This window comes from Garra rufa, chromosome 1 (assembly GCF_049309525.1).
Source record: "Garra rufa chromosome 1, GarRuf1.0, whole genome shotgun sequence".
Taxonomy (NCBI): Eukaryota; Metazoa; Chordata; class Actinopteri; order Cypriniformes; family Cyprinidae; genus Garra; species Garra rufa.
Genome location: NC_133361.1, coordinates 80,661,768 through 80,688,468, shown reverse-complemented (window position 1 = coordinate 80,688,468; position 26,701 = coordinate 80,661,768). Strand labels below are relative to the sequence as shown.

Genomic DNA, 26,701 nt, shown 5'->3' with positions numbered 1-26,701 from the left:
ATTATGCCAATAACGTTTTGACTTTTTGATTGTATTTATCCCCGTGTGTGACGATACATGAGTATGTTTTCATTTACAAATGAAACTACGTGATGATTCATTTCTCAGTAAAACAGTTTAGTATTTATATAGTCTAGTATATTAATTAGACGAAACAAAATAAAATATGTTCAATTCAACCTTTAAACTACATTCCAGTAAAAATCAGTCATATCATATGTCAAGCATTTACAGAATCATTTACATGAACGTTAAAGAGAGCCAAATTAAGGGGTGGAAACGCACGGAAATAAAAATATATACAAAAATAACAGGCTAATAAAAATAATATTAGTAATAGTAATACTAATGATAATGATAATAATATTAATACAAATACGAAAAAAGACTATTAGTTAATAGAAGGAATGTAGGCCTATTTTACTGTGTGACGATAAATTATTTCCAAATGAAACTACGTGAATGATTCACTCTTCAATTATTTGTCTATTAATTAGACTAAATAAAATACAATATATGTTAAATTTAAGCTTTAAACTGCATTCCAGTAAAAAACCCAGTCATAGAACCTTTACAGTATCATTTACATTCAGAATGTTATGTAACGAGATCAAAATGAAGGAAAAAATAACGAATATAAACGAATAATACAAATATAATGGGAAAAAAAGAAGGTCAGTCAATGGACAAGATTGTGGGATGCATGAAATGTTTCTTGCAGGGCTATTTAATTTGAAGTAGGCCAACATGTAATACATGTAAACACTTGTGAAAGCTGTCTACATTGCGCACAGACAGCATTAGCATATACAGCATCGCCTATATAATTATTTAATATTGTATTAATTTCTATAACTATTAATATAATAATTTCTTAACTCAAAATAAAATATCTCAAATAATTCTGGGTTACTAATGTCACGCAGGTTTGTTATATTAAACTCGTGGCCACGAGAAATGCATGTTGAGCAAAAATACATTTCACGAAAATAATATAAAATTACAAAACAAAGAAAACAAATGGAATGAGGGATAAGCTTTAAAGTTCACGTAAAAGCCAAATATTAAGCGGCATCCTTCATGTTTTCTTTATTCAGCAAATACTTTACAGTTTTGAATTATGTTCAGCTTCTGTTTTTATGACCATAAATGACAGTGTTTTTTTTTTTTTTTTTTTTTTTTTTTTTTTAGAAAAACGTCCGAACACCGGTCTCAAAAGTAGAAGCGAAAGTCTTGTTTCCACCAGCGCGGCATTTTTTTATTCACCGTAATTGATGGATGTCTAAAACAAAAACAAGGAGAATCCTAAAACATATAAATATACATTTCTTAAAATAATAACATCTTAACTTCGTACACAACAATACGGCAACGACTTTACAACAGGACACATTATTTTATTTTAAAGCAGCTTGTACACCAATGGATTTCAGATGTCGGGATATTTCAGACCGCATCTCCACAGCTTAATCACTTTAGTATTAAACATACGGGTCAGGAGGCGGGTCGGGTACAATATTTTATTTTTTTATTCGGCGGTCCGAGTTGCGGGCGGTTTAGTTGAAAACGTCGATCGGGTTCGGGTTGTTTATCCACTGACCCGCGCATCACTGGTGTCAGGGCCGTGGACACTAATGTTTTGAAAAAAGTGGAGCGAGTGAGGAAAGCTTTTCCCTTCTCCCTGGCATGCATTTGAATGCTGAATTCGAAATGCAACTGAATGCAGTCGGAATCCGCCCCCAGCACCCCCAAGTCTCCAAATGTTGATTACAACAAGGCAACAGACAGCATTCAACACCCCACCCCACCCCCACTCTGCCATTCATAAACATTTCGCTCTTTATACTGCATGCCGCTTAACTCTGATGCCTCATTAACGGCTACTTTTCAGAAAACTGAAAAAAAAAAAAACACTTCCCTTTGGTTTCCCAGAACAGACTTAAGCCTAGTTCCAGGCTTAACGAACTTCTTCGAAATAGAAGAACTACTTTTCCACTTTAAAAAAAAGAAAAAGAAAAAAGGTGGGGAAAAATTGCATAACTCACTGGAGCACTTTTGATACTTAACAACTGTATTCGTTGTCAGTCATATAAGCTTTATTGTTTTGAAAAGTGAACCTTCTGTTTATTTGTCTAAATTATTTTCTATATTAGGATATAATACTAGGCTATAGTATTTACATGGACATTAGGCCAAATCTACATGGGTTTCTTCCCTTTCACTTCAATTAGTTTTTAAGAAAAAAAAAACTGCATGGGCAGAGCGCCATCTTAATGTACAGCATCAAAAATGTAAGAACAAATCTAAAGACAATAATAATAATAATAATAATAATAATAATAATAATAATAATAATAATAATAATTATTATTACACTCCTAAAAGTACAGTATAGTGCTCAGATACACTTAAGTTAGGTGACCTAACCCTAGTTGATACTTTATTTCAACTGTTCAATTATTTCATTAATTTACAAATAAACAAATGCCTTTCCGATGTGATATAAGTGAAAAGGGAGACGATTTCGAAAATGATTTCACCAAAAGGCGGACGCGAACTCGGGTCTCCCGTGTCATAAACGATATGTTACTCGTATTATCACTTGCGCCACTGAAAATGTTGCATAATAGCCGTCTTTTGTTATATTTGTAAATATGGCCTATTTGCATTGTGTAAAAACATTAAATAAAAGGCACCCGACTACAGAAAATGGCATATACTAAAGTATTTTTTTTTTTCTGTTTTTACATTTTTACATTTATTTTGCTTCCGACGCCCATGCTTGATGATGAAGTTTAGTCTATAGGATATAACAAAGTGCTTTTCCAGTCCCGATTCGACGAGGTTTTATTCCGCATCCACCCGCTCCCGCTATATTAACTATATTATTTGCCCGCTGCCTGCTTAGAATAAATTTCTAAGCACCAAAATCGCAAAAACAAATCAAAATAATAATAATAATAATAATAAATTAATTAATTTTTAACTCTAAAAAAACTGTAGTTTATATTTATCCTCTCCATTTCTATTTCTCTCTACTCAAATTAATTGTCAGTGTATCTAAAATTGTGTATCTTAGAAAAAGAAAAAGACGAACTACCTCTTAAACAGGCATATCTTAATTTGATGTTGCTTTAAAACGCTGAAATATATAATGTATTTTATTCTGAAGGTGAAAGTTGTCGAGTTATTCAACTGCCCGCGGCGCCGTCAGGATCACTTTTTTATTGTGGATACAGCTTACAATAATCCTTCAAGAGTACGGGATTGCGCAAAACTATGCTATTTTACATATTTCTGTTATTTGTGTACAATCACAATGAAAAAAACAGATGTGTATGCTATTTGTAAAAAAAAAAAAAATGGAAACGAGATGCTAGTTTAAGGGCGCATCACAGAAATTGCCTACAATTCTGCATATAGGCTTGCTACTTATTAATTTAATTTTATTTCTTTTTTTTAAATTATTATTCATTAAGAAAATTATATTTCGCATATGGGCATTTTTATTTATTTTACATACAGCTTTTTTGGGGTTTTCTCTGTGCATAAGCTCTGCGCGTGACGTTCTGATGTTTCTGCTGCTTTTTGCTTGTGTACAATTAACCCCTCAAAACGAATTTAGCTGTTATTAATATGACACAGCCACGTTTCAATTTAAATTTAAATGTAATTTAACACAATCTGGTCGTTAATAGGCTAATAACTAAACGCGTCGGTTGTCGTTTGAAAAAAAAAATTAACATTTCTATTTTCAATGCAGTCTAATAAAAGTTCATCAGGAAAAAAAGAAAAGAAAATAATAATAAAACTGCTCCTGCTTATGAATAAATTTTTGCTTGATGATGAAGTATCTAAATAGTCTATACTCTATATAACAAAGTGCTTTTCCAGTCCCGCTTCCACAAGGTTTTATTCCGCATCCACCCACTCCGCGCTATATTAACTTTATTATTCGCCCGCGGCCCGCTTAGAATACATTTCTAAGCACCAAAATCGCAAAAATATTGTAGTTTATATTTATCCTTCCCATTTCTATTTGTCTCTACTCAAATTAATTGTCAGTGTATCTAAAATTGTGTATCTTAGAAAAAGAAAAAGACGAACTACCTCTTAAACATGCATATCTTAATTTGATGTTGCTTTAAAACGCTGAAATATATAATGTATTTTATTCTGAAGGTGAAAGTTGTCGAGTTATTTAACTGCCTGCGGCGCCGTCAGGATCACTTGATTTTTTTCCCTTAATAAAGTGGATACAGCTTACAATACTCGTTCAAGAGTACGGCATTGCTCAAAACTATGCTATTTTACATATTTCTGTTATTTGTGTACAATCACAATAAAAAAAAACAACAACAGATGTGTAGGCTATTTGTAAAAAAAAAAAATAAAAAAAAAAATGGAAACAAGATGCTGGTTTAAGGGCGCATCACAGAAATTGCCTAAAATTCTGCATACAGGCTTGCTACTTATTAATTTGTTAAATTATTATTCATTCAGAAAAGAAAAACATATATTTCTTATATGGGCCTATTTTATTTATTATTATATATAGGTTTATTGGGTTTTTCTCTGTGCATAAGCTCTGCGCGTGAGGTTCTGATGCTGCTTCTTGCTTGTGTATAATTAATCCCTGAAAACGAATTTAGCGGTTTACGTCAGTTGTCGGTTGGAAAAATAAAATAAATGAAATTAACATTTCTATTTCCGATGCAGTCTAATAAATGTTCGTCAGGAAAACAAAGAAAGAAAACAAAATAACAATACAACTGCACCTGCTTATGAATAGGCTATCTTTTTGCTATTGGTTGGAACCATAATTTCAGGAAAGAGGAATCATTGAACTATTGTACTGGTATATATGACCAACGCCCCCTAGAGCTGGCCATGGTGTTTGGCTACAGAATGTTGTTCCTTGCGCCACCTGGTGGATATTATATAAAGCGCAACAACGTTGTAAAAAAATAAAAAAAAGCAGCTGCGGTAGGACGCGTGCCCACGCGTGCCGAATTGCAGGCTGCCGCGTGAAAATAGACGCATTTTTAATGGCCAGATCTGTATATTATATGCATAATAATATTTTGCAGTAATTGTTATTTACACACATCTATTGTAAGTAACTATTTGCTTATTTCTGTGGTTAGTTTAATCTCCAAGGTACTTTAATACCTTTAATACTTTAATATAAACAACTTTAATAAAAATAAATTATAGATATTATATACTATATCTTTTTAATAAAGACAATCTGGGGAAATGTAATTTACATTTTATTAAAGATTTCCATTCAGACAGACAGTCAAAATCAACTTTTTTTTATCCACTTTTAATGTAATCCTTTACAGTTGTATGGACATTCAATGAAATCCACTTGAACCAAATAAATATTATTAACCAAATATTATTGCCTTTATAGTCCTGTAATTTGATGAAAAGATGTTGATTTTGCATTTAAAAATAAGACCTTTAATAATATATTCTATATTCTAACGAACAGGACTTTTATTTTGGCCTGGTGAAGACGTCATAAGGCTGCGTTCCTGTCTGTGATTCGGCTGAAGAAAGGTGAGTGTTTTTAAACTTTTAACGTGTTTAAATCAAAACAATTCGTTTAGAGAATTGTTTATAAAAATGTGAAATGAATTAGTACAGAGTGTAACTTGTTAAGGTTATTTTGCGTGAATAAAGCTAATGATGGGAAAATTAAGCTTTTCGAAGCACCGAGGCTTTCCCCTCAACTGTATCGTAAAAAGGTTCGTTACTCGAAGCTTTTCAACATGTTGCACACTAATGACATCTTGTGGACAAAGGTGGGAAAAGTTGCTTTCGCGTCCCAGATCTTAAAGCAATTTTGGACAGTTTCATTAAACAGATCTATTTGTGCTATGTCAGAAAAACAGTAATTTTACTCGAATTGATCTGTAAATAAACGTTTTAATAAAATGATACAAGTATAAGCATGGTTCATGTAGGCATATATGTTCAAAGTAAATTAAGAATAATTTTGACTAAAATTAGTATTAATTAGAAGTGCTTGTGAAGCAAGTATAACAACAAAATGAATATGCACAAAACTACACATGTAAATATTTATTCGTATTATGATTTATTCTTAACAAAAAGTGAATGACACTTGATACCTGCGCAAGGGGTTCACGTTATTTGAATCAGAATATGAAGCAGTCACGTGGTTGTGTACAAAAAAACGAAGCTTCGGACGTCACAGGTCACGTGGTTATGGACAAAACGAATCAAGCTCCGGTACAGTGCTTCACTGTGAGATGTTTCGTTTTTTTGATACAAACTTCGAAGCTTCGGTGTCAAACGTCACATCACTAAATAAAGCGCTCAGAAACAGTGCATCTGATTTCGCTCCCTAAATCTGAACCAGTTTATCATAAACACGAATTCAGTCAGTGATGGAGAAACGGATCTTTGTGAAATTCCGAGTCAATTGAATCAGTTGATTCGCAAAATGATTCACTGTTTTCGATCAACACACACTGCTGACCAAAACTGGAAATGCATAGAAAATAACATAATAATAATCAGCATGGGTAATGATTTTTTAATGAACCTGTAATACTTTAAATGTAGCATGCTATTTCAGTAAAGACTAAGTTCAACTTAATGCTAATAGGAATCTTCTGTGTGTCCTTTTTATTCATTTCAGTTTATTTTTTCATTATTATTCGGAACTTAAACAGGACAAAGTGTTCAAACACACAGAAAAACTCCTGGTAAAACTGAGATCCACGTGACACAATTATCAAGATGGCGTTTTTTAAAGAGGAGAGTGGAGACATGAAGATTGAGGAACAAACAGGTTGGTTTTCATTTTCAAAGCTGAACTCATTTGATCATTATTAAAATGTCCAGCTCTACAGAAATTAATAGAACTTAATGTTTTGTGTAGTAATTAAACATTTTATTTGTGTAATACTAAAACTTGGATATTACAATGTTCAGAGCTTCAAAAACATCAGTCTGCTAGTAAAATGAAACATTTCTCCAGTCGACACAGCTTACTATATTCACTGCATGCTGTCTTAATTAGTTCTAGATTTATAGAGCTTTAAAGAGCAGATAACATGGCCAGTATGTTTATAATAACGCATAATAATATGTAAAATATATATAATAATAATAAACCTCTGTTATGACCTTGATCTTCTGTCCAGCTCAGTTGTAAATGTATGTATCATCAGAAGTTGGTCTAGGATGAGTGTTTCTTCTCTTCTTCACGTAGTAGCAGCAGATGTGTGGAATCTTCTTCATATTAAGACCCACGATGTTAATTTGAGGAACAAACTCTCAATGAACCTTTAGCGACATTATTTTTTCAGACAGACTGAGACTAGCTTGTATATGATCCAGTGAGTTATTGCTGTTTTTTACTTTACATTTACAAACAGAATACATTTTGAGAAAAATTTAGATAGTACCACACACAACTTGTGTACTATAGTAAAAATTACAGATAATGTACTCACCCCCTTGTCATCCAAGATGTTCATATCTTTCTTTCTTCAGTCGTAAACAAATGGTGTTTTTTTGTTTTGAGGAAAACATTTCAGGATTTCTCTCCATATAATGGACTTCTATGGTGCCCCAGAGTTTGAACTTTCAAAAATGCAGCTTCAAAGGGCTCTAAATGATCCCAGACGAGGAGAAGGGACTTATCTAGCGAAATGAATGGGTATTTTCGAAAAACATTTACAACTTATATACTTTTTAATCTCAAACTCTCATCTTGCTGAGCTAGACAAGACAAGAATTTGAGGTTAATAGGTATATAAATTGTAAAACAATTAGATTTTCTTTTTTTTCCTTGACTGTGATCAGTTAGAGCCCTTTGAAGCTGCGTTTTGGAAGTTCAAACTCAGGGGCACCATAGAAGTCCATTATATGGAGAGAAATCCAGAAATGTTTTACTTAAAAAAACTGTTTCCTTATGACTGAAGAAAGAAAGATATGAACATCTGGGATGACAAGAGGGTGAGTACATTATCTGTAAATTTTTAAAAGTGTTTCTAGCCATCCAAGCATGCTTATATGTCTATGTGAAGGTGCATAACACAAACTCAAAATGTGAATAATAATTCCGCTCCGTAACGGATAGCATAGTGCTATGCTATTCAATTGGGCTTAACATGCATTTGTTTTTTTTTTTGCCTTAGACACTGTGACAGTAAAAGTGGAGAGTCAAGATCTGAATGAAATGGAAGAGAAAGATATAAAACATGATTTCATAACTGGAGAAAAATCTTTTAGTTTTTCACAGACTGAAAAAACTTCCTCTCAAAAAAGAGCTCAGAAGACTGGAACTACAAGTCTTTTCTTCTGCCAACATTGTGGAAAGAGTTTTAGTAAAAACAGAAACCTTAAAGTCCACATGAAAATTCACACTGGAGAGAAACCTTATACCTGCCAACATTGTGGGAAGAGCTTCCTAAGAACAGAGGATTTTAAGAGTCACCTGAGAGTTCACACTGGAGAGAAGCCGTTTGAATGTGGTCAGTGTGGAAAACGTTTCTCACATAAATCAACCGTTTCTAATCATATGAGGATTCACACTGGAGAGAAGCCTTTCATCTGCAAACTGTGTGGAAAAACCTGGAATCAAAAACAAAAACTCAAGATTCACATGAGAGTTCACACTGGAGAGAAGCCTTTCACATGTGATCAGTGTGGAAAATGTTTCCCATACAGAGAAAGCCTTAATATCCACATGAGAATTCACACCGGAGAGAAACCTTACATCTGTCCTCAGTGTGGAAAGAGTTTCACGGTTAAAGGAAACCTTAAGATTCACATTAGAAGTCACACTGGAGAGAACCCGTTCACATGCAATCAGTGTGGAAAGTGTTTCAGAAATAATTTAAGCCTTAATAATCACATGAGGATTCATTCAAGAGAGAACGGTTTTAAATGTCATCAGTGTGAAAAGAGTTTCACAGACATGAATCACCTTAAGGAACATGTTGAAATTCACATTGGAGAAACGCCTTTCATGTGTCATCACTGTGGAAAGAGTTTTACACACAAAGCAAACCTTGAGAATCACATGAGAGTTCACACTGGAGAAAAACCTTTCACCTGCCCTCAGTGTGGAAAGAGATTCACGGTTAAAGGAAACCTAAAAGTTCACATGAGAATACACACAGGAGAGAGACCTTACAAGTGTCTTCAGTGTGAGGAGAGTTTCATATATCAAAATGAACTGAAAAACCATTTGCAAAATCATGTTTAGACAACAGAGTGATTCATTGGATTACCCTCTTCTCATTTCTTCACACATCTACAGCTATGGAATTATGTTAAAGGGATAGTTCACCCAGAAATGAAAATTTGATGTTTATCTGCTTAGCCCCAGGGCATCTAAGATGTAGGTGACTTTGTTTCTTCAGCAGAACACAAACGAAGATTTTTTGACTAAAACCGGTGCAGTCTGTCAGTCATATAATCGAAGTGGATGGGCACCAAACTTTAAAAGTAAAACAACACATGCACAGACAAATCCAAATTACACCCTGCGGCTCATGAAGATAAAATGTATTAAATGTAAGTCCAACATGTGAACATTGGGTCATTTATTTTGGTTGAGTCCACAGATTTGAAAGTTCTGTTGTGAATGGTTTTGTTTTTATTCAAGGGCATTTGAGACTGATTTTGCCCATGACCCCATTGTTGACCTATTAGGCTGGTCTTCATATTTGGAGACCCATGGTCCCAATCAGACTTAGGCAGTTCAGTGTGTGGTGACAATAGCAAAAAAGACAACATATTCTGTGTGGGATGTGAGTTTATAATGTCTAATAAGGTAATAATGTAGCTGGCCATAACCGGATAAACACTAGTAGTGAAAATGTATTTTATATAACCTTTTCCTGTGATTTTTATTTATTTATTTTTACTTTTTTATGCATTTTAAATATGTTTTCTGTTTGCATGTGTACAAATGTGTCTCAAAAAATTAGAATTTCATGGAAAAGTTCTTTATTTTTTGTAATTTAATTATTCAAAGGAAACTTTCTTATATTCTAGATTCATTGCAAACAAACTGAAATATTTCAAGAGTGTTTTTTTTTTTTAGTTTTAATTCAGATTGATACAACCTAAAAAAAATATACAAAAAATCAGTCCCTCAAAAAATTTGAATATTTTTTCCAAAGATCAAAAAGATATACAAAACAGAAATGTTCAAGATCTCTGAAGTGGATTTAATTATTCACTTAATAATTGGTTGGGGCTCCTTTTACACAAATCACGGCTTCAATGCGGCGTGACATGGAGGCAATAATCCTGTGGCACTGCTGAGGCGATTTTGAAGCCCAGGCATCAGAATAATACATCAAAAAATATCTAGCAACATTTCAGTTTGTGTGCAATGAATCTAGAATAAAAAAAGTTTGCTTTTTTGAATTAAATTGCAACAAATATAGAACTTTTTCATGATATTCTATTTTTTTTTAGATGCACTAGTTGTGTATGTGCAATGTGATCTAATGAGAATTTGTATGTATTTTTTGTGAAACTGTGTGCATGTGTTGATTAACAACTTCAGGCTAACTTTGAAGAGCTACATGTGCAAAGCTATCTGAATACACCTCACACCTTGAAGACTACAGTGGAGAACTATATAACTTCAAAGAAAATGACCCACATTTAATCTCAAGCTAGCTCAGAAACTTTATTTCAAATTAAAGAAACTGATGAAAGGATAGTTCACCAAAAATGAAAACTGTCATCATTTACTTGACATTTTAAAATGATTTCCAGTGAAGCAAATTAATATGTTGTCCAATATATAATATACCTCAACAGTATATCACAGATGGGGAGTTGAGCTTGCAGTGGCCACGTCTGATGACAGCCTTCAGACAGGTAAAGATTACCTGAATGTTGAGGTGAAGCTCTTCAAGGGCCTTGTCATGCCAGAAAAAAAACATGAAATATGGGCTGCATTTCAGTACAAATCCAAGACAGGAACTTGGTGTCTTGCATCATAGTCATCCTTGGAATCTGCGACTGTAAATAACAGCCTATTATTAAATGTTTTGCTGAATCATCATACAAGGGCATAGGTTTGTTTTGATAGTTGATCTTAGTAGATCTGATAGTAGATTTTCTTGCCATAAATTTAGTCTTAATATAACACTATTAGATACGAAATATCTAAATACAATGCATTACAAATGCAACGTTTTGCTTAATAGTCAAATCTGAATAAAATCACATTCATCATTTGAGAGGGTGCAACACAGTTCACAGTTGTGCTTGTTGTCTGGTTTTCATTTATCAGGCTGTGTCAAGTTCTCGTTCTCTCCACTTTTGTTTACCACCAGAATAGCTTCCAAGTTCATTGGCCCATCCTGAACCAGCCAACCTAAACCAATGCATTTTACATTTAAAATGTGTGGCTCACCAGAATCAAATAAGATTGATAGATGATGAAGTTGTTACGTCCAGAGCCGTAAGGTTTCTGGGTATGCCCTAATTATTTGTTTGGGCTTTTCTTTGTCTCATTTTTTCTCTCTCTCTCCCTGTAGAATCAGTGTCCCCACCTGTGCTTGATTAGAGCTTCACTGTGATTGGGTGATGGGAGAGGAGAGAGAGTATTTAAACTACAGCTTCCTTCAGCCCAGCAGTTGGTGGTGGCTGGATGTGTGCGGTGGCTGAGATCTTGTCCTCTCCTCCTGAAAGATTTTGTGGAATCTTATCTTGGTGTTCTCCCCCCCACTTTCTTGACTATGTTGAGATGGTTAAGATAGTATCCTTGCTTAGTGTCTCTCTGATAACATCTAGGATTGAGACCTTTTTTTTGAAAGGGAAGTGTCTTTTTCTTTGTAAATATTGTAATTTAGTTATGTTTGGGGTTTAGTAGGAAGGTGGGTGCCATTTTGTTTTCAAGAACATATTTTCTCTTGGTTATATTAGTTAGGGAGTTAGCTTAGTCTGCTGTATTTTGTTTTCTTTTCTTTTGAGGTTATGTAGTTGATTTATAAAATAGGTAGTGCTGTTATGTTTGTTATTTTGGCCTTGCCCCCTTTTGAAGTCAACACCCTTCTGTTAATGTTTTCTTTGTTTTGAAATTTGTAAATAAAACTTCTCTTTTACGGATAGTGGCCGTAGTCGATGTGGGTTCTTTTTGTAGCTGTTCTGGGTTTGGAGACGCGTGAGCTCTCTGCCGTCGCACTGTCAATCACCACCAACCATTTAATTTCTGTTGCGGTCCCCCCTGGACATTTTTCGGCCGTAACAAAGTGCATGGTAAAAACTAAAATTTAATTCATAATATGTCATATTTAAAATATAGAAAGAATACAAAAAGTAACAAAGCCATTAAGGTTTGGAATCACACGAGAGAGATAAAAGAATTTGAACTTTTTGGGAAAATTGGTGGACCATATTTTAAGATTTTATAGCAGATGAAAAAAAAAATTATGAAGCAAAAAGAATCAATTACAGTATTGGTCAAATGTCTGTTATGCTTATCAAATCTGCCTTTATGCGATAAAAATACAAAAATAAAGTGATTTTGTGAAATGTCACTATAACAATGTTTTTAATATAATTTTAAAAATAATTCATTTCTGTGATGCAAAGCTAAATAATCAGCATCATTATTTTTCTAGGTTTCAGTGTCATGCGATCCTTCAGAAATCTAATATGCTGATTTGATACTCTGAGCAGCCCTCCCCACGCCTAACATGCGGGTTGGCGCCGTGGCTTAGTTGGTCAAAGCGCCTGTCTAATGAACAGGATATTCTGGGTTCAAATCCCAGCGGTCCCTTGGGCTGAGCTCTAGTCCAGCAAGAGTCCCTAAATTGTGCACAGACCTGCTTGCTCAGCGCACAGCTTGCCACTCGGCCAAGCTGGTCGTGCTCTCTGGCGCAATGGATAGCGTGTTGGGCTTCTAGACTGCCAGATGAGTCCATTCAAAAGTTGTGGGTTCGAGTCCCATCAGATTTGTGCTTTTTGGAATTTTGTTAAGCCCATACTAAGGCCATAATAAGAGTGTTGCCCTCAGACAGCAGAAACCATTTTGAGGCCTCCTGTTCTCAGTGTACATTGATTTAAAAAAAAAAATGTCAATCATATTTAAAAGGTAGCAAAACATGCCCAAGAACCAATTCAGTGAGGTATGGCAATCACTGTCTTGCATCAAGTGGAGGCAGCATGACATTCAAAGTGTTGATTCATGCATCCTCTGAGCCGCCCTCCCCACCCCTTTAAGTGCGGGGTGGCGCCGTGTCTTAGTTGGCTAAAGCGCCTGTCTCGTAAACAGGAGATCCTGGGTTCAAATCCCAGCGGTGCCTTGGGCGGCTTTGCAGTCCAGCAAACGCAAGCTTTTCCGAAAGCGACCCGGAAACAGGGATAGCTAGGGCAGCGAGTGGGTAATTTTGCAAATCGCCCAGACTCAGTTGTCGGCAAACGCCTTAAAGCTGTCCAGCGCACGGTCAGCCAACCCTTGGCCTCTTCTCTGGAAGCCTGGATCGTCTGAGTCGCCCTCCTGGAGGGCGAACGTGCTGCCAGGCTAGTCTAGTAAACAGGAGATCCTGCGTTCGAATCCCAGCGATGCCTTTGGCTGCGCGCCACAATACAGCCGAGCTCGTGCTTTACCAAAAAACGGACGGCGAATGGGGACACAGAGAAGCTCGAGGTTAGCGGGAGGTTTCTCTTGCAACACTACCCTCTCACCTGCTTTTGAAGGATAGCATCCCAGGCTAACGGATCCAACCGAGGTGGCGCCGTGGCTTAGCTGGTCAAAGCGCCTGTCTTGTAAACAGGAGATCCTGGGTTGGCTCACTGTTGGATGGGAGACCCCAACTACACTGTATAATATCAATTGTGCAAAGACCTGAGGACCTGTCTTTCTGCCCACACAGCGTGCCACTCGGCTTAGCTGGCTAGGCACAAATCTGTAAGAAAAGCCCTCAGTGGCCCAGCCTGGCATATTGACCGGCTCTGTGGCGCAATGGATAGTGCATTGGACTTCTGGAATTCCAGATGAGGCCAATCAAAGGTTGTGGTTTTGAGTCTCACCAGAGTCACGCTTTTTGCCATTTTGTTAAGCCCATACTGCACAGTGTTGCCCTCGCACAGCAGAAACCATTTTGAGGCCTCCTGTTCTCAGCGTACATTGATTAAAAAAAAAGTCGATCAAATTTAAAAGGTAACAAAACATGCCCAAGAACCAATTCATTTTTGGTATGGCAATCACTGTCTTGCATCAAGTGGAGGCAGCAGGATGTTCGAAGTGTTGATTCATGCATCGTCTGAGCCGCCCTCCCCACGCCTAACAAGAGGAGTGGCGCCGTGGCTTAGTTGGTTAAAGCGCCTGTCTAGTAAACAGGAGATCCTGGGTTCGAATCCCAGCGGAGCCTTGCAAACTACAGGTTGGATCTTTTTGCTCTCCCTTGGACCTGAGGCCCTTACAGTGCCTCTGCCTTTCAAACGACACCGCAATTGTGCAGAGACCCTAGGGCCTGTCCTTCCTGCAGAGAGAGCCTGCGCTCTCTTACCGTTGGACAGCCACAGACCCGAAAGGTCAGCCTTCACGCGGCTCTGCTTGCTACCCCCTTATGGGCTCAGTGGCGCAATGGATAGCGCATTGGACTTCTAGACTGCCAGATGAGGCCATTCAAAGGTTGTGGGTTCGAGTCCCACCAGAGTCGTGGCTTTTGGCTTTCTAGTAACTCTCATACTGTGCAGTGTTGCCCTCAGGCAGTAGAAATTTGTAGACATTCTCTTTTAAGCGTACCAGCACCTAGCCCGCCTCTGGATGTTTTGATCCTCTGATCACCCTCCCGTCAGCCTTGAATGCGGTTTGGCGCCGTGGCTTAGTTGGTTAAAGCGCCTGTCTCGTAAACAGGAGATCCTGGGTTCAAATCCCAGCGGTGCCTTGGGTGGCTTTGCAGTCCAGCAAGCGCAAGCTTTTCCGAAAGCGACCCCGAAACAGGGATAGCTAGAGCAGCGAGTGGGTAATTTCGCAAATCGCCCAGACTCAGTTGTCGGCAAACGCCTTAAAGCTGTCCAGCGCACGGTCATCCAACCCTTGGCCTCTTCTCTGGAAGCCTGGATCGTCTGAGTCGCCCTCCCGGAGGGCGAACGTGCTGCCAGGCTACTCTAGTAAACAGGAGATCCTGCGTTCGAATCCCAGCGATGCCTTTGGCTGCGGGCCACAATACAGCCGAGCTCGTGCTTTACCAAAAAACGGACGGCGAATGGGGACACAGAGAAGCTCGAGGTTAGCGGGCGGTTTCTCTTGCAACACTACCCTCTCACCTGCTTTTGAAGGATAGCATCCCAGGCTAACGAATCCAACCGAGGTGGCGCCGTGGCTTAGCTGGTCAAAGCGCCTGTCTTGTAAACAGGAGATCCTGGGTTCGAATCCCAGCGGTGCCTTTCCACCAGTGGCTGTCCCTGGCCTTACTGTTGGATGGGAGACCCCAACTACACTGTATATTTTTGAACCGTGCCTCAATTGTGCAAAGACCTGAGGACCTGTCTTTCTGCCCACACAGCGTGCCACTCGGCTTTGCTGGCTAGGCACAAATCTGTAAGAAAAGCCCTCAGTGGCCCAGCCTGGCATATTGACCGGCTCTGTGGCGCAATGGATAGTGCATTGGACTTCTGGAATTCCAGATGAGGCCATTCAAAGGTTGTGGTTTTGAGTCTCACCAGAGTCACGCTTTTTGCCATTTTGTTAAGCCCATACTGCACAGTGTTGCCCTCGCACAGCAGAAACCATTTTGAGGCCTCCTGTTCTCAGCGTACATTGATTAAAAAAAAAGTCGATCATATTTAAAAGGTAACAAAACATGCCCAAGAACCAATTCATTTTTGGTATGGCAATCACTGTCTTGCATCAAGTGGAGGCTGCAGGATGTTCGAAGTGTTGATTCATGCATCGTCTGAGCCGCCCTCCCCACGCCTAACAAGAGGAGTGCCGCCGTGGCTTAGTTGGTTAAAGCGCCTGTCTAGTAAACAGGAGATCCTGGGTTCGAATCCCAGCGGAGCCTTGCAAACGATAGGTTGGATCTTTTTGCTCTCCCTTGGACCTGAGGCCCTTACAGTGCCTCTGCCTTTCAAACGACACCGCAATTGTGCAGAGACCCTAGGGCCTGTCCTTCCTGCAGAGAGAGCCTGCGCTCTCTTACCGTTGGACGGCCACAGACCCGAAAGGTCAGCCTTCACGCGGCTCTGCTTGCTACCCCCTTATGGGCTCTGTGGCGCAATGGATAGCGCATTGGACTTCTAGACTGCCAGATGAGGCCATTCAAAGGTTGTGGGTTCGAGTCCCACCAGAGTCGTGGCTTTTGGCTTTCTAGTAACTCTCATACTGTGCAGTGTTGCCCTCAGGCAGTAGAAATTTGTAGACATTCTCTTTTAAGCGTACCAGCACCTGGCCCGCCTCTGGATGTTTTGATCCTCTGAGTCACCCTCCCGTCAGCCTTGCATGCGGTTTGGCGCCGTGGCTTAGTTGGTTAAAGCGCATGTCTCGTAAACAGGAGATCCTGGGTTCAAATCCCAGCGGTGCCTTGGGTGGCTTTGCAGTCCAGCAAGCGCAAGCTTTTCCGAAAGCGACCCGGAAACAGGGATAGCTAGAGCAGCGAGTGGGTAATTTTGCAAATCGCCCAGACTCAGTTGTCGGCAAACGCCTTAAAGCTGTCCAGCGCACGGTCAGCCAACCCTTGGCCTCTTCTCTGGAAGCCTGGATCGTCTGAGTCGCCCTCCCGGAGGGCGAACGTGCTGCCACGCTAGTCTAGTAAACAGGAGATCCTGCGTTCGAATCCCAGCGATGCCTTTGGCTGCGCGCCACAATACAGCCGAGCTCGTGCTTTACCAAAAAACGGACGGCGAATGGGGACACAGAGAAGCTCGAGGTTAGCGGGCGGTTTCTCTTGCAACACTACCCTCTCACCTGCTTTTGAAGGATAGCATCCCAGGCTAACGGATCCAACCGAGGTGGCGCCGTGGCTTAGCTGGTCAAAGCGCCTGTCTTGTAAACAGGAGATCCTGGGTTCAAATCCCAGCGGTGCCTTTCCACCGGTGGCTGTCCCTGGCCTCACTGTTGGATGGGAGACCCCAACTACACTGTATATTTTTGAACCGTGCCTCAATTGTGCAAAGACCTGAGGACCTGTCTTTCTGCCCACACAGCGTGCCACTCGGCTGAGCTGGCTAGGCACAAATCTGTAAGAAAAGCCCTCAGTGGCCCAGCCTGGCATATTGACCGGCTCTGTGGCGCAATGGATAGTGCATTGGACTTCTGGAATTGGCTTTCTAGTAACTCTCATACTGTGCAGTGTTGCCCTCAGGCAGTAGAAATTTGTAGACATTCTCTTTTAAGCGTACCAGCACCTGGCCCGCCTCTGGATGTTTTGATCCTCTGAGTCACCCTCCCGTCAGCCTTGCATGCGGTTTGGCGCCGTGGCTTAGTTGGTTAAAGCGCATGTCTCGTAAACAGGAGATCCTGGGTTCAAATCCCAGCGGTGCCTTGGGTGGCTTTGCAGTCCAGCAAGCGCAAGCTTTTCCGAAAGCGACCCGGAAACAGGGATAGCTAGAGCAGCGAGTGGGTAATTTTGCAAATCGCCCAGACTCAGTTGTCGGCAAACGCCTTAAAGCTGTCCAGCGCACGGTCAGCCAACCCTTGGCCTCTTCTCTGGAAGCCTGGATCGTCTGAGTCGCCCTCCCGGAGGGCGAACGTGCTGCCAGGCTACTCTAGTAAACAGGAGATCCTGCGTTCGAATCCCAGCGATGCCTTTGGCTGCGCGCCACAATACAGCCGAGCTCGTGCTTTACCAAAAAACGGACGGCGAATGGGGACACAGAGAAGCTCGAGGTTAGCGGGAGGTTTCTCTTGCAACACTACCCTCTCACCTGCTTTTGAAGGATAGCATCCCAGGCTAACGGATCCAACCGAGGTGGCGCCGTGGCTTAGCTGGTCAAAGCGCCTGTCTTGTAAACAGGAGATCCTGGGTTCGAATCCCAGCGGTGCCTTTTCACCGGTGGCTGTCCCTGGCCTCACTGTTGGATGGGAGACCCCAACTACACTGTATATTTTTGAACCGTGCCTCAATTGTGCAAAGACCTGAGGACCTGTCTTTCTGCCCACACAGCGTGCCACTCGGCTGAGCTGGCTAGGCACAAATCTGTAAGAAAAGCCCTCAGTGGCCCAGCCTGGCATATTGACCGGCTCTGTGGCGCAATGGATAGTGCATTGGACTTCTGGAATTCCAGATGAGGCCATTCAAAGGTTGTGGTTTTGAGTCTCACCAGTCACGCTTTTTGCCATTTTGTTAAGCCCATACTGCACAGTGTTGCCCTCGCACAGCAGAAACCATTTTGAGGCCTCCTGTTCTCAGCGTACATTGATTAAAAAAAAGTCAATCATATTTAAAAGGTAACAAAACATGCCCAAGAACTAATTCATTTTTGGTATGGCAATCACTGTCTTGCATCAAGTGGAGGCAGCAGGATGTTCGAAGTGTTGATTCATGCATCCTCTGAGCCGCCCTCCCCACGCCTAACAAGAGGAGTGGCGCCGTGGCTTAGTTGGTTAAAGCGCCTGTCTAGTAAACAGGAGATCCTGGGTTCGAATCCCAGCGGAGCCTTGCAAACTACAGGTTGGATCTTTTTGCTCTCCCTTGGACCTGAGGCCCTTACAGTGCCTCTGCCTTTCAAACGACACCGCAATTGTGCAGAGACCTTAGGGCCTGTCCTTCCTGCAGAGAGAGCCTGCGCTCTCTTACCGTTGGACGGCCACAGACCCGAAAGGTCAGCCTTCACGCGGCTCTGCTTGCTACCCCCTTATGGGCTCTGTGGCGCAATGGATAGCGCATTGGACTTCTAGACTGCCAGATGAGGCCATTCAAAGGTTGTGGGTTCGAGTCCCACCAGAGTCGTGGCTTTTGGCTTTCTAGTAACTCTCATACTGTGCAGTGTTGCCCTCAGGCAGTAGAAATTTGTAGACATTCTCTTTTAAGCGTACCAGCACCTGGCCCGCCTCTGGATGTTTTGATCCTCTGAGTCACCCTCCCGTCAGCCTTGCATGCGGTTTGGCGCCGTGGCTTAGTTGGTTAAAGCGCATGTCTCGTAAACAGGAGATCCTGGGTTCAAATCCCAGCGGTGCCTTGGGTGGCTTTGCAGTCCAGCAAGCGCAAGCTTTTCCGAAAGCGACCCGGAAACAGGGATAGCTAGAGCAGCGAGTGGGTAATTTTGCAAATCGCCCAGACTCAGTTGTCGGCAAACGCCTTAAAGCTGTCCAGCGCACGGTCAGCCAACCCTTGGCCTCTTCTCTGGAAGCCTGGATCGTCTGAGTCGCCCTCCCGGAGGGCGAACGTGCTGCCACGCTAGTCTAGTAAACAGGAGATCCTGCGTTCGAATCCCAGCGATGCCTTTGGCTGCGCGCCACAATACAGCCGAGCTCGTGCTTTACCAAAAAACGGACGGCGAATGGGGACACAGAGAAGCTCGAGGTTAGCGGGCGGTTTCTCTTGCAACACTACCCTCTCACCTGCTTTTGAAGGATAGCATCCCAGGCTAACGGATCCAACCGAGGTGGCGCCGTGGCTTAGCTGGTCAAAGCGCCTGTCTTGTAAACAGGAGATCCTGGGTTCAAATCCCAGCGGTGCCTTTCCACCGGTGGCTGTCCCTGGCCTCACTGTTGGATGGGAGACCCCAACTACACTGTATATTTTTGAACCGTGCCTCAATTGTGCAAAGACCTGAGGACCTGTCTTTCTGCCCACACAGCGTGCCACTCGGCTGAGCTGGCTAGGCACAAATCTGTAAGAAAAGCCCTCAGTGGCCCAGCCTGGCATATTGACCGGCTCTGTGGTGCAATGGATAGTGCATTGGACTTCTGGAATTCCAGATGAGGCCATTCAAAGGTTGTGGTTTTGAGTCTCACCAGAGTTACGCTTTTTGCCATTTTGTTAAGCCCATACTGCACAGTGTTGCCCTCGCACAGCAGAAACCATTTTGAGGCCTCCTGTTCTCAGCGTACATTGATTACAAAAAAAACTCGATCATATTTAAAAGGTAACAAAACATACCCAAGAACAAATTCATTTTTGGTATGGCAATCACTGTCTTGCATCAAGTGGAGGCAGCAGGATGTTCGAAGTGTTGATTCATGCATCCTCTGAGCCGCCCTCCCCACGCCTAACAGGAGGAGTGGCGCCGTGGCTTAGTTGGTTAAAGCGCCTGTCTATTAAACAGGAGATCCTGAGATCGAATCCCAGCGGAGCCTTGCAAACGACAGGTTGGATCTTTTTGCTCTCCCTTGGACCTGAGGCTCTTACAGTGCCTCTGCCTTTCAAACGACACCGCAATTGTGCAGAGACCTTAGGGCCTGTCCTTCCTGCAGAGAGAGCCTGCGCTCTCTTACCGTTGGACGGCCACAGACCCGAAAGGTCAGCCTTCACGCGGCTCTGCTTGCCACCCCCTTATGGGCTCTGTGGCGCAATGGATAGCGCATTGGACTTCTAGACTGCCAGATGAGGCCATTCAAAGGTTGTGGGTTTGAGTCCCACCAGAGTTGTGGCTTTTGGCTTTCTAGTAACTCTCATACTGTGCAGTGTTGCCCTCAGGCAGTAGAAATTTGTAGACATTCTCTTTTAAGCGTACCAGCACCTGGCCCGCCTCTGGATGTTTTGATCCTCTGAGTCACCCTCCCGTCAGCCTTGCATGCGGTTTGGCGCCGTGGCTTAGTTGGTTAAAGCGCATGTCTCGTAAACAGGAGATCCTGGGTTCAAATCCCAGTGGTGCCTTGGGAGGCTTTGCAGTCCAGCAAGCGCAAGCTTTTCCGAAAGCGACCCGGAAACAGGGATAGCTAGAGCAGCGAGTGGGTATTTTTGCAAATGGCCCAGACTCAGTTGTCGGCAAACGCCTTAAAGCTGTCCAGCGCACGGTCAGCCAACCCTTGGCCTCTTCTCTGGAAGCCTGGATCGTCTGAGTCGCCCTCCCGGAGGGCGAACGTGCTGCCACGCTAGTCTAGTAAACAGGAGATCCTGCGTTCGAATCCCAGCGATGCCTTTGGCTGCGCGCCACAATACAGCCGAGCTCGTGCTTTACCAAAAAACGGACGGCGAATGGGGACACAGAGAAGCAGAGGTTAGCGGGCGGTTTCTCTTGCAACACTACCCTCTCACCTGCTTTTGAAGGATAGCATCCCAGGCTAACGGATCCAACCGAGGTGGCGCCGTGGCTTAGCTGGTCAAAGCGCCTGTCTTGTAAACAGGAGATCCTGGGTTCGAATCCCAGCGGTGCCTTTCCACCAGTGGCTGTCCCTGGCCTCACTGTTGGATGGGAGACCCCAACTACACTGTATATTTTTGAACCGTGCCTCAATTGTGCAAAGACCTGAGGACCTGTCTTTCTGCCCACACAGCGTGCCACTCGGCTTAGCTGGCTAGGCACAAATCTGTAAGAAAAGCCCTCAGTGGCCCAGCCTGGCATATTGACCGGCTCTGTGGCGCAATGGATAGTGCATTGGACTTCTGGAATTCCAGATGAGGCCATTCAAAGGTTGTGGTTTTGAGTCTCACCAGAGTCACGCTTTTTGCCATTTTGTTAAGCCCATACTGCACAGTGTTGCCCTCGCACAGCAGAAACCATTTTGAGGCCTCCTGTTCTCAGCGTACATTGATTAAAAAAAAAGTCGATCATATTTAAAAGGTAACAAAACATGCCCAAGAACCAATTCATTTTTGGTATGGCAATCACTGTCTTGCATCAAGTGGAGGCAGCAGGATGTTCGGAGTGTTGATTCATGCATCCTCTGAGCCGCCCTGCCCACGCCTAACAAGAGGAGTGGCGCCGTGGCTTAGTTGGTTAAAGCGCCTTTCTAGTAAACAGGAGATCCTGGGTTCGAATCCCAGCGGAGCCTTGCAAACGACAGGTTGGATCTTTTTGCTCTCCCTTGGACCTGAGGCCCTTACAGTGCCTCTGCCTTTCAAACGACACCGCAATTGTGCAGAGACCTTAGGGCCTGTCCTTCCTGCAGAGAGAGCCTGCGCTCTCTTACCGTTGGACGGCCACAGACCCGAAAGGTCAGCCTTCACGCGGCTCTGCTTGCTACCCCCTTATGGGCTCTGTGGCGCAATGGATAGTGCATTGGACTTCTAGACTGCCAGATGAGGCCATTCAAAGGTTGTGGGTTCGAGTCCCACCAGAGTCGTGGCTTTTGGCTTTCTAGTAACTCTCATACTGTGCAGTGTTGCCCTCAGGCAGTAGAAATTTGTAGACAATCTCTTTTAAGCGTCCCAGCACCTAGCCCGCCTCTGGATGTTTTGATCCTCTGAGTCACCCTCCCGTCAGCCTTGCATGCGGTTTGGCGCCGTGGCTTAGTTGGTTAAAGCGCCTGTCTCGTAAACAGGAGAACCTTGGTTCAAATCCCAGCGGTGCCTTGGGTGGCTTTGCAGTCCAGCAAGCGCAAGCTTTTCCGAAAGCGACCCGGAAACAGGGATAGCTAGAGCAGCGAGTGGGTAATTTTGCAAATCGCCCAGACTCAGTTGTCGGCAAACGCCTTAAAGCTGTCCAGCGCACGGTCAGCCAACCCTTGGCCTCTTCTCTGGAAGCCTGGATCGTCTGAGTCGCCCTCCCGGAGGGCGAACGTGCTGCCCGGCTAGTCTAGTAAACAGGAGATCCTGCGTTCGAATCCCAGCGATGCCTTTGGCTGCGCGCCACAATACAGCCGAGCTCGTGCTTTACCAAAAAACGGACGGCGAATGGGGACACAGAGAAGCTCGAGGTTAGCGGGCGGTTTCTCTTGCAACACTACCCTCTCACCTGCTTTTGAAGGATAGCATCCCAGGCTAACGGATCCAACCGAGGTGGCGCCGTGGCTTAGCTGGTCAAAGCGCCTGTCTTGTAAACAGGAGATCCTGGGTTCAAATCCCAGCGGTGCCTTCCCACCGGTGGCTGTCCCTGGCCTCACTGTTGGATGGGAGACCCCAACTACACTGTATATTTTTGAACCGTGCCTCAATTGTGCAAAGACCTGAGGACCTGTCTTTCTGCCCACACAGCGTGCCACTCGGCTGAGCTGGCTAGGCACAAATCTGTAAGAAAAGCCCTCAGTGGCCCAGCCGGGCATATTGACCGGCTCTGTGGCGCAATGGATAGTGCGTTGGACTTCTGGAATTCCAGATGAGGCCATTCAAAGGTTGTGGTTTTGAGTCTCACCAGAGTTACGCTTTTTGCCATTTTGTTAAGCCCATACTGCACAGTGTTGCCCTCGCACAGCAGAAACCATTTTGAGGCCTCCTGTTCTCAGCGTACATTGATTAAAAAAAAAACTCGATCATATTTAAAAGGTAACAAAACATACCCAAGAACAAATTCATTTTTGGTATGGCAATCACTGTCTTGCATCAAGTGGAGGCAGCAGGATGTTCGAAGTGTTGATTCATGCATCCTCTGAGCCGCCCTCCCCACGCCCAACAGGAGGAGTGGCGCCGTGGTTTAGTTGGTTAAAGCGCCTGTCTAATAAACAGGAGATCCTGGGTTCGAATCCCAGCGGAGCCTTGCAAACGACAGGTTGGATCTTTTTGCTCTCCCTTGGACCTGAGGCCCTTACAGTGCCTCTGCCTTTCAAACGACACCGCAATTGTGCAGAGACCTTAGGGCCTGTCCTTCCTGCAGAGAGAGCCTGCGCTCTCTTACCGTTGGACGGCCACAGACCCGAAAGGTCAGCCTTCACACGGCTCTGCTTGCTAACCCCTTATGGGCTCTGTGGCGCAATGGATAGCGCATTGGACTTCTAGACTGCCAGATAAGGCCATTCAAAGGTTGTGGGTTCGAGTCCCACCAGAGTTGTGGCTTTTGGCTTTCTAGTAACTCTCATACTGTGCAGTGTTGCCCTCTGGCAGTAGAAATTTGTAGACATTCTCTTTTAAGCGTCCCAGCACCTAGCCCGCCTCTGGATGTTTTGATCCTCTGAGTCACCCTCACGTCAGCCTTGCATGCGGTTTGGCGCCGTGGCTTAGTTGGTTAAAGCGCCTGTCTCGTAAACAGGAGATCCTGGGTTCAAATCCCAGCGGTGCCTTGGGTGTCTTTGCAGTCCAGCAAGCGCAAGCTTTTCCGAAAGCGACCCCGAAACAGGGATAGCTAGAGCAGCGAGTGGGTAATTTTGCAAATCGCCCAGACTCAGTTGTCGGCAAACGCGTTAAAGCTGTCCAGCGCACGGTCATCCAACCCTTGGCCTCTTCTCTGGAAGCCTGGATCGTCTGAGTCGCCCTCCCGGAGGGCGAACGTGCTGCCAGGCTACTCTAGTAAACAGGAGATCCTGCGTTCGAATCCCAGCGATGCCTTTGGCTGCGCGCCACAATACAGCCGAGCTCGTGCTTTACCAAAAAACGGACGGCGAATGGGGACACAGAGAAGCTCGAGGTTAGCGGGCGGTTTCTCTTGCAACACTACCCTCTCACCTGCTTTTGAAGGATAGCATCCCAGGCTAACGGATCCAACCGAGGTGGCGCCGTGGCTTAGCTGGTCAAAGCGCCTGTCTTGTAAACAGGAGATCCTGGGTTCGAATCCCAGCGGTGCCTTTCCACCAGTGGCTGTCCCTGGCCTCACTGTTGGATGGGAGACCCCAACTACACTGTATATTTTTGAACCGTGCCTCAATTGTGCAAAGACCTGAGGACCTGTCTTTCTGCCCACACAGCGTGCCACTCGGCTTAGCTGGCTAGGCACAAATCTGTAAGAAAAGCCCTCAGTGGCCCAGCCTGGCATATTGACCGGCTCTGTGGCGCAATGGATAGTGCATTGGACTTCTGGAATTCCAGATGAGGCCATTCAAAGGTTGTGGTTTTGAGTCTCACCAGAGTCACGCTTTTTGCCATTTTGTTAAGCCCATACTGCACAGTGTTGCCCTCGCACAGCAGAAACCATTTTGAGGCCTCCTGTTCTCAGCGTACATTGATTAAAAAAAAAGTCGATCATATTTAAAAGGTAACAAAACATGCCCAAGAACCAATTCATTTTTGGTATGGCAATCACTGTCTTGCATCAAGTGGAGGCAGCAGGATGTTCGGAGTGTTGATTCATGCATCCTCTGAGCCGCCCTGCCCACGCCTAACAAGAGGAGTGGCGCCGTGGCTTAGTTGGTTAAAGCGCCTTTCTAGTAAACAGGAGATCCTGGGTTCGAATCCCAGCGGAGCCTTGCAAACGACAGGTTGGATCTTTTTGCTCTCCCTTGGACCTGAGGCCCTTACAGTGCCTCTGCCTTTCAAACGACACCGCAATTGTGCAGAGACCTTAGGGCCTGTCCTTCCTGCAGAGAGAGCCTGCGCTCTCTTACCGTTGGACGGCCACAGACCCGAAAGGTCAGCCTTCACGCGGCTCTGCTTGCTACCCCCTTATGGGCTCTGTGGCGCAATGGATAGTGCATTGGACTTCTAGACTGCCAGATGAGGCCATTCAAAGGTTGTGGGTTCGAGTCCCACCAGAGTCGTGGCTTTTGGCTTTCTAGTAACTCTCATACTGTGCAGTGTTGCCCTCAGGCAGTAGAAATTTGTAGACAATCTCTTTTAAGCGTCCCAGCACCTAGCCCGCCTCTGGATGTTTTGATCCTCTGAGTCACCCTCCCGTCAGCCTTGCATGCGGTTTGGCGCCGTGGCTTAGTTGGTTAAAGCGCCTGTCTCGTAAACAGGAGAACCTGGGTTCAAATCCCAGCGGTGCCTTGGGTGGCTTTGCAGTCCAGCAAGCGCAAGCTTTTCCGAAAGCGACCCGGAAACAGGGATAGCTAGAGCAGCGAGTGGGTAATTTTGCAAATCGCCCAGACTCAGTTGTCGGCAAACGCCTTAAAGCTGTCCAGCGCACGGTCAGCCAACCCTTGGCCTCTTCTCTGGAAGCCTGGATCGTCTGAGTCGCCCTCCCGGAGGGCGAACGTGCTGCCCGGCTAGTCTAGTAAACAGGAGATCCTGCGTTCGAATCCCAGCGATGCCTTTGGCTGCGCGCCACAATACAGCCGAGCTCGTGCTTTACCAAAAAACGGACGGCGAATGGGGACACAGAGAAGCTCGAGGTTAGCGGGCGGTTTCTCTTGCAACACTACCCTCTCACCTGCTTTTGAAGGATAGCATCCCAGGCTAACGGATCCAACCGAGGTGGCGCCGTGGCTTAGCTGGTCAAAGCGCCTGTCTTGTAAACAGGAGATCCTGGGTTCAAATCCCAGCGGTGCCTTCCCACCGGTGGCTGTCCCTGGCCTCACTGTTGGATGGGAGACCCCAACTACACTGTATATTTTTGAACCGTGCCTCAATTGTGCAAAGACCTGAGGACCTGTCTTTCTGCCCACACAGCGTGCCACTCGGCTGAGCTGGCTAGGCACAAATCTGTAAGAAAAGCCCTCAGTGGCCCAGCCGGGCATATTGACCGGCTCTGTGGCGCAATGGATAGTGCGTTGGACTTCTGGAATTCCAGATGAGGCCATTCAAAGGTTGTGGTTTTGAGTCTCACCAGAGTTACGCTTTTTGCCATTTTGTTAAGCCCATACTGCACAGTGTTGCCCTCGCACAGCAGAAACCATTTTGAGGCCTCCTGTTCTCAGCGTACATTGATTAAAAAAAAAACTCGATCATATTTAAAAGGTAACAAAACATACCCAAGAACAAATTCATTTTTGGTATGGCAATCACTGTCTTGCATCAAGTGGAGGCAGCAGGATGTTCGAAGTGTT

At 43.8% G+C, this 26,701-nt stretch overlaps 1 protein-coding gene and 32 non-coding genes across 33 annotated transcripts in view; all 33 read left to right on the top strand.

Annotated features, from left to right (window-relative positions):
• LOC141320672 (uncharacterized) overlaps positions 1–11,584 on the top strand; it is a 27,992-nt gene extending 16,408 nt beyond the window's left edge. Inside the window, exons 4-6 of the mRNA XM_073833320.1 lie at positions 8,490–8,902; positions 9,071–9,206; positions 11,556–11,584. Of these exons, the coding sequence (XP_073689421.1) occupies positions 8,490–8,902; positions 9,071–9,206; positions 11,556–11,584 (578 nt within the window). The remainder of the gene's footprint in view (positions 1–8,489; positions 8,903–9,070; positions 9,207–11,555) is intronic.
• Positions 11,585–12,725: 1,141 nt separating this feature from the next.
• trnai-aau (transfer RNA isoleucine (anticodon AAU)) lies at positions 12,726–12,799 on the top strand. The gene has a single exon. It is a non-coding gene; the product is annotated as a tRNA-Ile (tRNA).
• A 452-nt stretch (positions 12,800–13,251) lies between these two features.
• Positions 13,252–13,325, top strand: trnat-cgu (transfer RNA threonine (anticodon CGU)). Its single transcript has one exon. It is a non-coding gene; the product is annotated as a tRNA-Thr (tRNA).
• A 994-nt stretch (positions 13,326–14,319) lies between these two features.
• Positions 14,320–14,393, top strand: trnat-agu (transfer RNA threonine (anticodon AGU)). The gene has a single exon. It is a non-coding gene; the product is annotated as a tRNA-Thr (tRNA).
• Positions 14,394–14,594: 201 nt separating this feature from the next.
• Positions 14,595–14,684, top strand: trnar-ucu (transfer RNA arginine (anticodon UCU)). The gene is given in 2 exon segments: positions 14,595–14,631; positions 14,649–14,684. It is a non-coding gene; the product is annotated as a tRNA-Arg (tRNA).
• A 154-nt stretch (positions 14,685–14,838) lies between these two features.
• On the top strand, positions 14,839–14,912 carry trnat-cgu (transfer RNA threonine (anticodon CGU)). Its single transcript has one exon. It is a non-coding gene; the product is annotated as a tRNA-Thr (tRNA).
• Positions 14,913–15,340: 428 nt separating this feature from the next.
• Positions 15,341–15,414, top strand: trnat-ugu (transfer RNA threonine (anticodon UGU)). Its single transcript has one exon. It is a non-coding gene; the product is annotated as a tRNA-Thr (tRNA).
• Positions 15,415–15,957: 543 nt separating this feature from the next.
• On the top strand, positions 15,958–16,035 carry trnat-agu (transfer RNA threonine (anticodon AGU)). The gene has a single exon. It is a non-coding gene; the product is annotated as a tRNA-Thr (tRNA).
• Positions 16,036–16,232: 197 nt separating this feature from the next.
• trnar-ucu (transfer RNA arginine (anticodon UCU)) lies at positions 16,233–16,322 on the top strand. Its single transcript is given in 2 exon segments — positions 16,233–16,269; positions 16,287–16,322. It is a non-coding gene; the product is annotated as a tRNA-Arg (tRNA).
• A 155-nt stretch (positions 16,323–16,477) lies between these two features.
• trnat-cgu (transfer RNA threonine (anticodon CGU)) lies at positions 16,478–16,551 on the top strand. The gene has a single exon. It is a non-coding gene; the product is annotated as a tRNA-Thr (tRNA).
• Positions 16,552–16,979: 428 nt separating this feature from the next.
• trnat-ugu (transfer RNA threonine (anticodon UGU)) lies at positions 16,980–17,053 on the top strand. Its single transcript has one exon. It is a non-coding gene; the product is annotated as a tRNA-Thr (tRNA).
• A 383-nt stretch (positions 17,054–17,436) lies between these two features.
• trnat-cgu (transfer RNA threonine (anticodon CGU)) lies at positions 17,437–17,510 on the top strand. Its single transcript has one exon. It is a non-coding gene; the product is annotated as a tRNA-Thr (tRNA).
• Positions 17,511–17,938: 428 nt separating this feature from the next.
• On the top strand, positions 17,939–18,012 carry trnat-ugu (transfer RNA threonine (anticodon UGU)). Its single transcript has one exon. It is a non-coding gene; the product is annotated as a tRNA-Thr (tRNA).
• A 540-nt stretch (positions 18,013–18,552) lies between these two features.
• Positions 18,553–18,626, top strand: trnat-agu (transfer RNA threonine (anticodon AGU)). Its single transcript has one exon. It is a non-coding gene; the product is annotated as a tRNA-Thr (tRNA).
• Positions 18,627–18,827: 201 nt separating this feature from the next.
• trnar-ucu (transfer RNA arginine (anticodon UCU)) lies at positions 18,828–18,917 on the top strand. The gene is given in 2 exon segments: positions 18,828–18,864; positions 18,882–18,917. It is a non-coding gene; the product is annotated as a tRNA-Arg (tRNA).
• Positions 18,918–19,072: 155 nt separating this feature from the next.
• Positions 19,073–19,146, top strand: trnat-cgu (transfer RNA threonine (anticodon CGU)). Its single transcript has one exon. It is a non-coding gene; the product is annotated as a tRNA-Thr (tRNA).
• Positions 19,147–19,574: 428 nt separating this feature from the next.
• On the top strand, positions 19,575–19,648 carry trnat-ugu (transfer RNA threonine (anticodon UGU)). The gene has a single exon. It is a non-coding gene; the product is annotated as a tRNA-Thr (tRNA).
• Positions 19,649–20,192: 544 nt separating this feature from the next.
• trnan-auu (transfer RNA asparagine (anticodon AUU)) lies at positions 20,193–20,266 on the top strand. The gene has a single exon. It is a non-coding gene; the product is annotated as a tRNA-Asn (tRNA).
• Positions 20,267–20,467: 201 nt separating this feature from the next.
• On the top strand, positions 20,468–20,557 carry trnar-ucu (transfer RNA arginine (anticodon UCU)). The gene is given in 2 exon segments: positions 20,468–20,504; positions 20,522–20,557. It is a non-coding gene; the product is annotated as a tRNA-Arg (tRNA).
• Positions 20,558–20,712: 155 nt separating this feature from the next.
• On the top strand, positions 20,713–20,786 carry trnat-cgu (transfer RNA threonine (anticodon CGU)). Its single transcript has one exon. It is a non-coding gene; the product is annotated as a tRNA-Thr (tRNA).
• Positions 20,787–21,213: 427 nt separating this feature from the next.
• trnat-ugu (transfer RNA threonine (anticodon UGU)) lies at positions 21,214–21,287 on the top strand. The gene has a single exon. It is a non-coding gene; the product is annotated as a tRNA-Thr (tRNA).
• A 543-nt stretch (positions 21,288–21,830) lies between these two features.
• On the top strand, positions 21,831–21,904 carry trnat-agu (transfer RNA threonine (anticodon AGU)). Its single transcript has one exon. It is a non-coding gene; the product is annotated as a tRNA-Thr (tRNA).
• Positions 21,905–22,105: 201 nt separating this feature from the next.
• On the top strand, positions 22,106–22,195 carry trnar-ucu (transfer RNA arginine (anticodon UCU)). Its single transcript is given in 2 exon segments — positions 22,106–22,142; positions 22,160–22,195. It is a non-coding gene; the product is annotated as a tRNA-Arg (tRNA).
• A 155-nt stretch (positions 22,196–22,350) lies between these two features.
• On the top strand, positions 22,351–22,424 carry trnat-cgu (transfer RNA threonine (anticodon CGU)). Its single transcript has one exon. It is a non-coding gene; the product is annotated as a tRNA-Thr (tRNA).
• Positions 22,425–22,852: 428 nt separating this feature from the next.
• Positions 22,853–22,926, top strand: trnat-ugu (transfer RNA threonine (anticodon UGU)). Its single transcript has one exon. It is a non-coding gene; the product is annotated as a tRNA-Thr (tRNA).
• Positions 22,927–23,470: 544 nt separating this feature from the next.
• Positions 23,471–23,544, top strand: trnai-aau (transfer RNA isoleucine (anticodon AAU)). Its single transcript has one exon. It is a non-coding gene; the product is annotated as a tRNA-Ile (tRNA).
• A 201-nt stretch (positions 23,545–23,745) lies between these two features.
• On the top strand, positions 23,746–23,835 carry trnar-ucu (transfer RNA arginine (anticodon UCU)). Its single transcript is given in 2 exon segments — positions 23,746–23,782; positions 23,800–23,835. It is a non-coding gene; the product is annotated as a tRNA-Arg (tRNA).
• A 155-nt stretch (positions 23,836–23,990) lies between these two features.
• On the top strand, positions 23,991–24,064 carry trnat-cgu (transfer RNA threonine (anticodon CGU)). The gene has a single exon. It is a non-coding gene; the product is annotated as a tRNA-Thr (tRNA).
• Positions 24,065–24,492: 428 nt separating this feature from the next.
• Positions 24,493–24,566, top strand: trnat-ugu (transfer RNA threonine (anticodon UGU)). The gene has a single exon. It is a non-coding gene; the product is annotated as a tRNA-Thr (tRNA).
• A 543-nt stretch (positions 24,567–25,109) lies between these two features.
• On the top strand, positions 25,110–25,183 carry trnat-agu (transfer RNA threonine (anticodon AGU)). The gene has a single exon. It is a non-coding gene; the product is annotated as a tRNA-Thr (tRNA).
• Positions 25,184–25,384: 201 nt separating this feature from the next.
• On the top strand, positions 25,385–25,474 carry trnar-ucu (transfer RNA arginine (anticodon UCU)). Its single transcript is given in 2 exon segments — positions 25,385–25,421; positions 25,439–25,474. It is a non-coding gene; the product is annotated as a tRNA-Arg (tRNA).
• Positions 25,475–25,629: 155 nt separating this feature from the next.
• trnat-cgu (transfer RNA threonine (anticodon CGU)) lies at positions 25,630–25,703 on the top strand. The gene has a single exon. It is a non-coding gene; the product is annotated as a tRNA-Thr (tRNA).
• Positions 25,704–26,131: 428 nt separating this feature from the next.
• trnat-ugu (transfer RNA threonine (anticodon UGU)) lies at positions 26,132–26,205 on the top strand. The gene has a single exon. It is a non-coding gene; the product is annotated as a tRNA-Thr (tRNA).
• Positions 26,206–26,701: the final 496 nt, after the last annotated feature.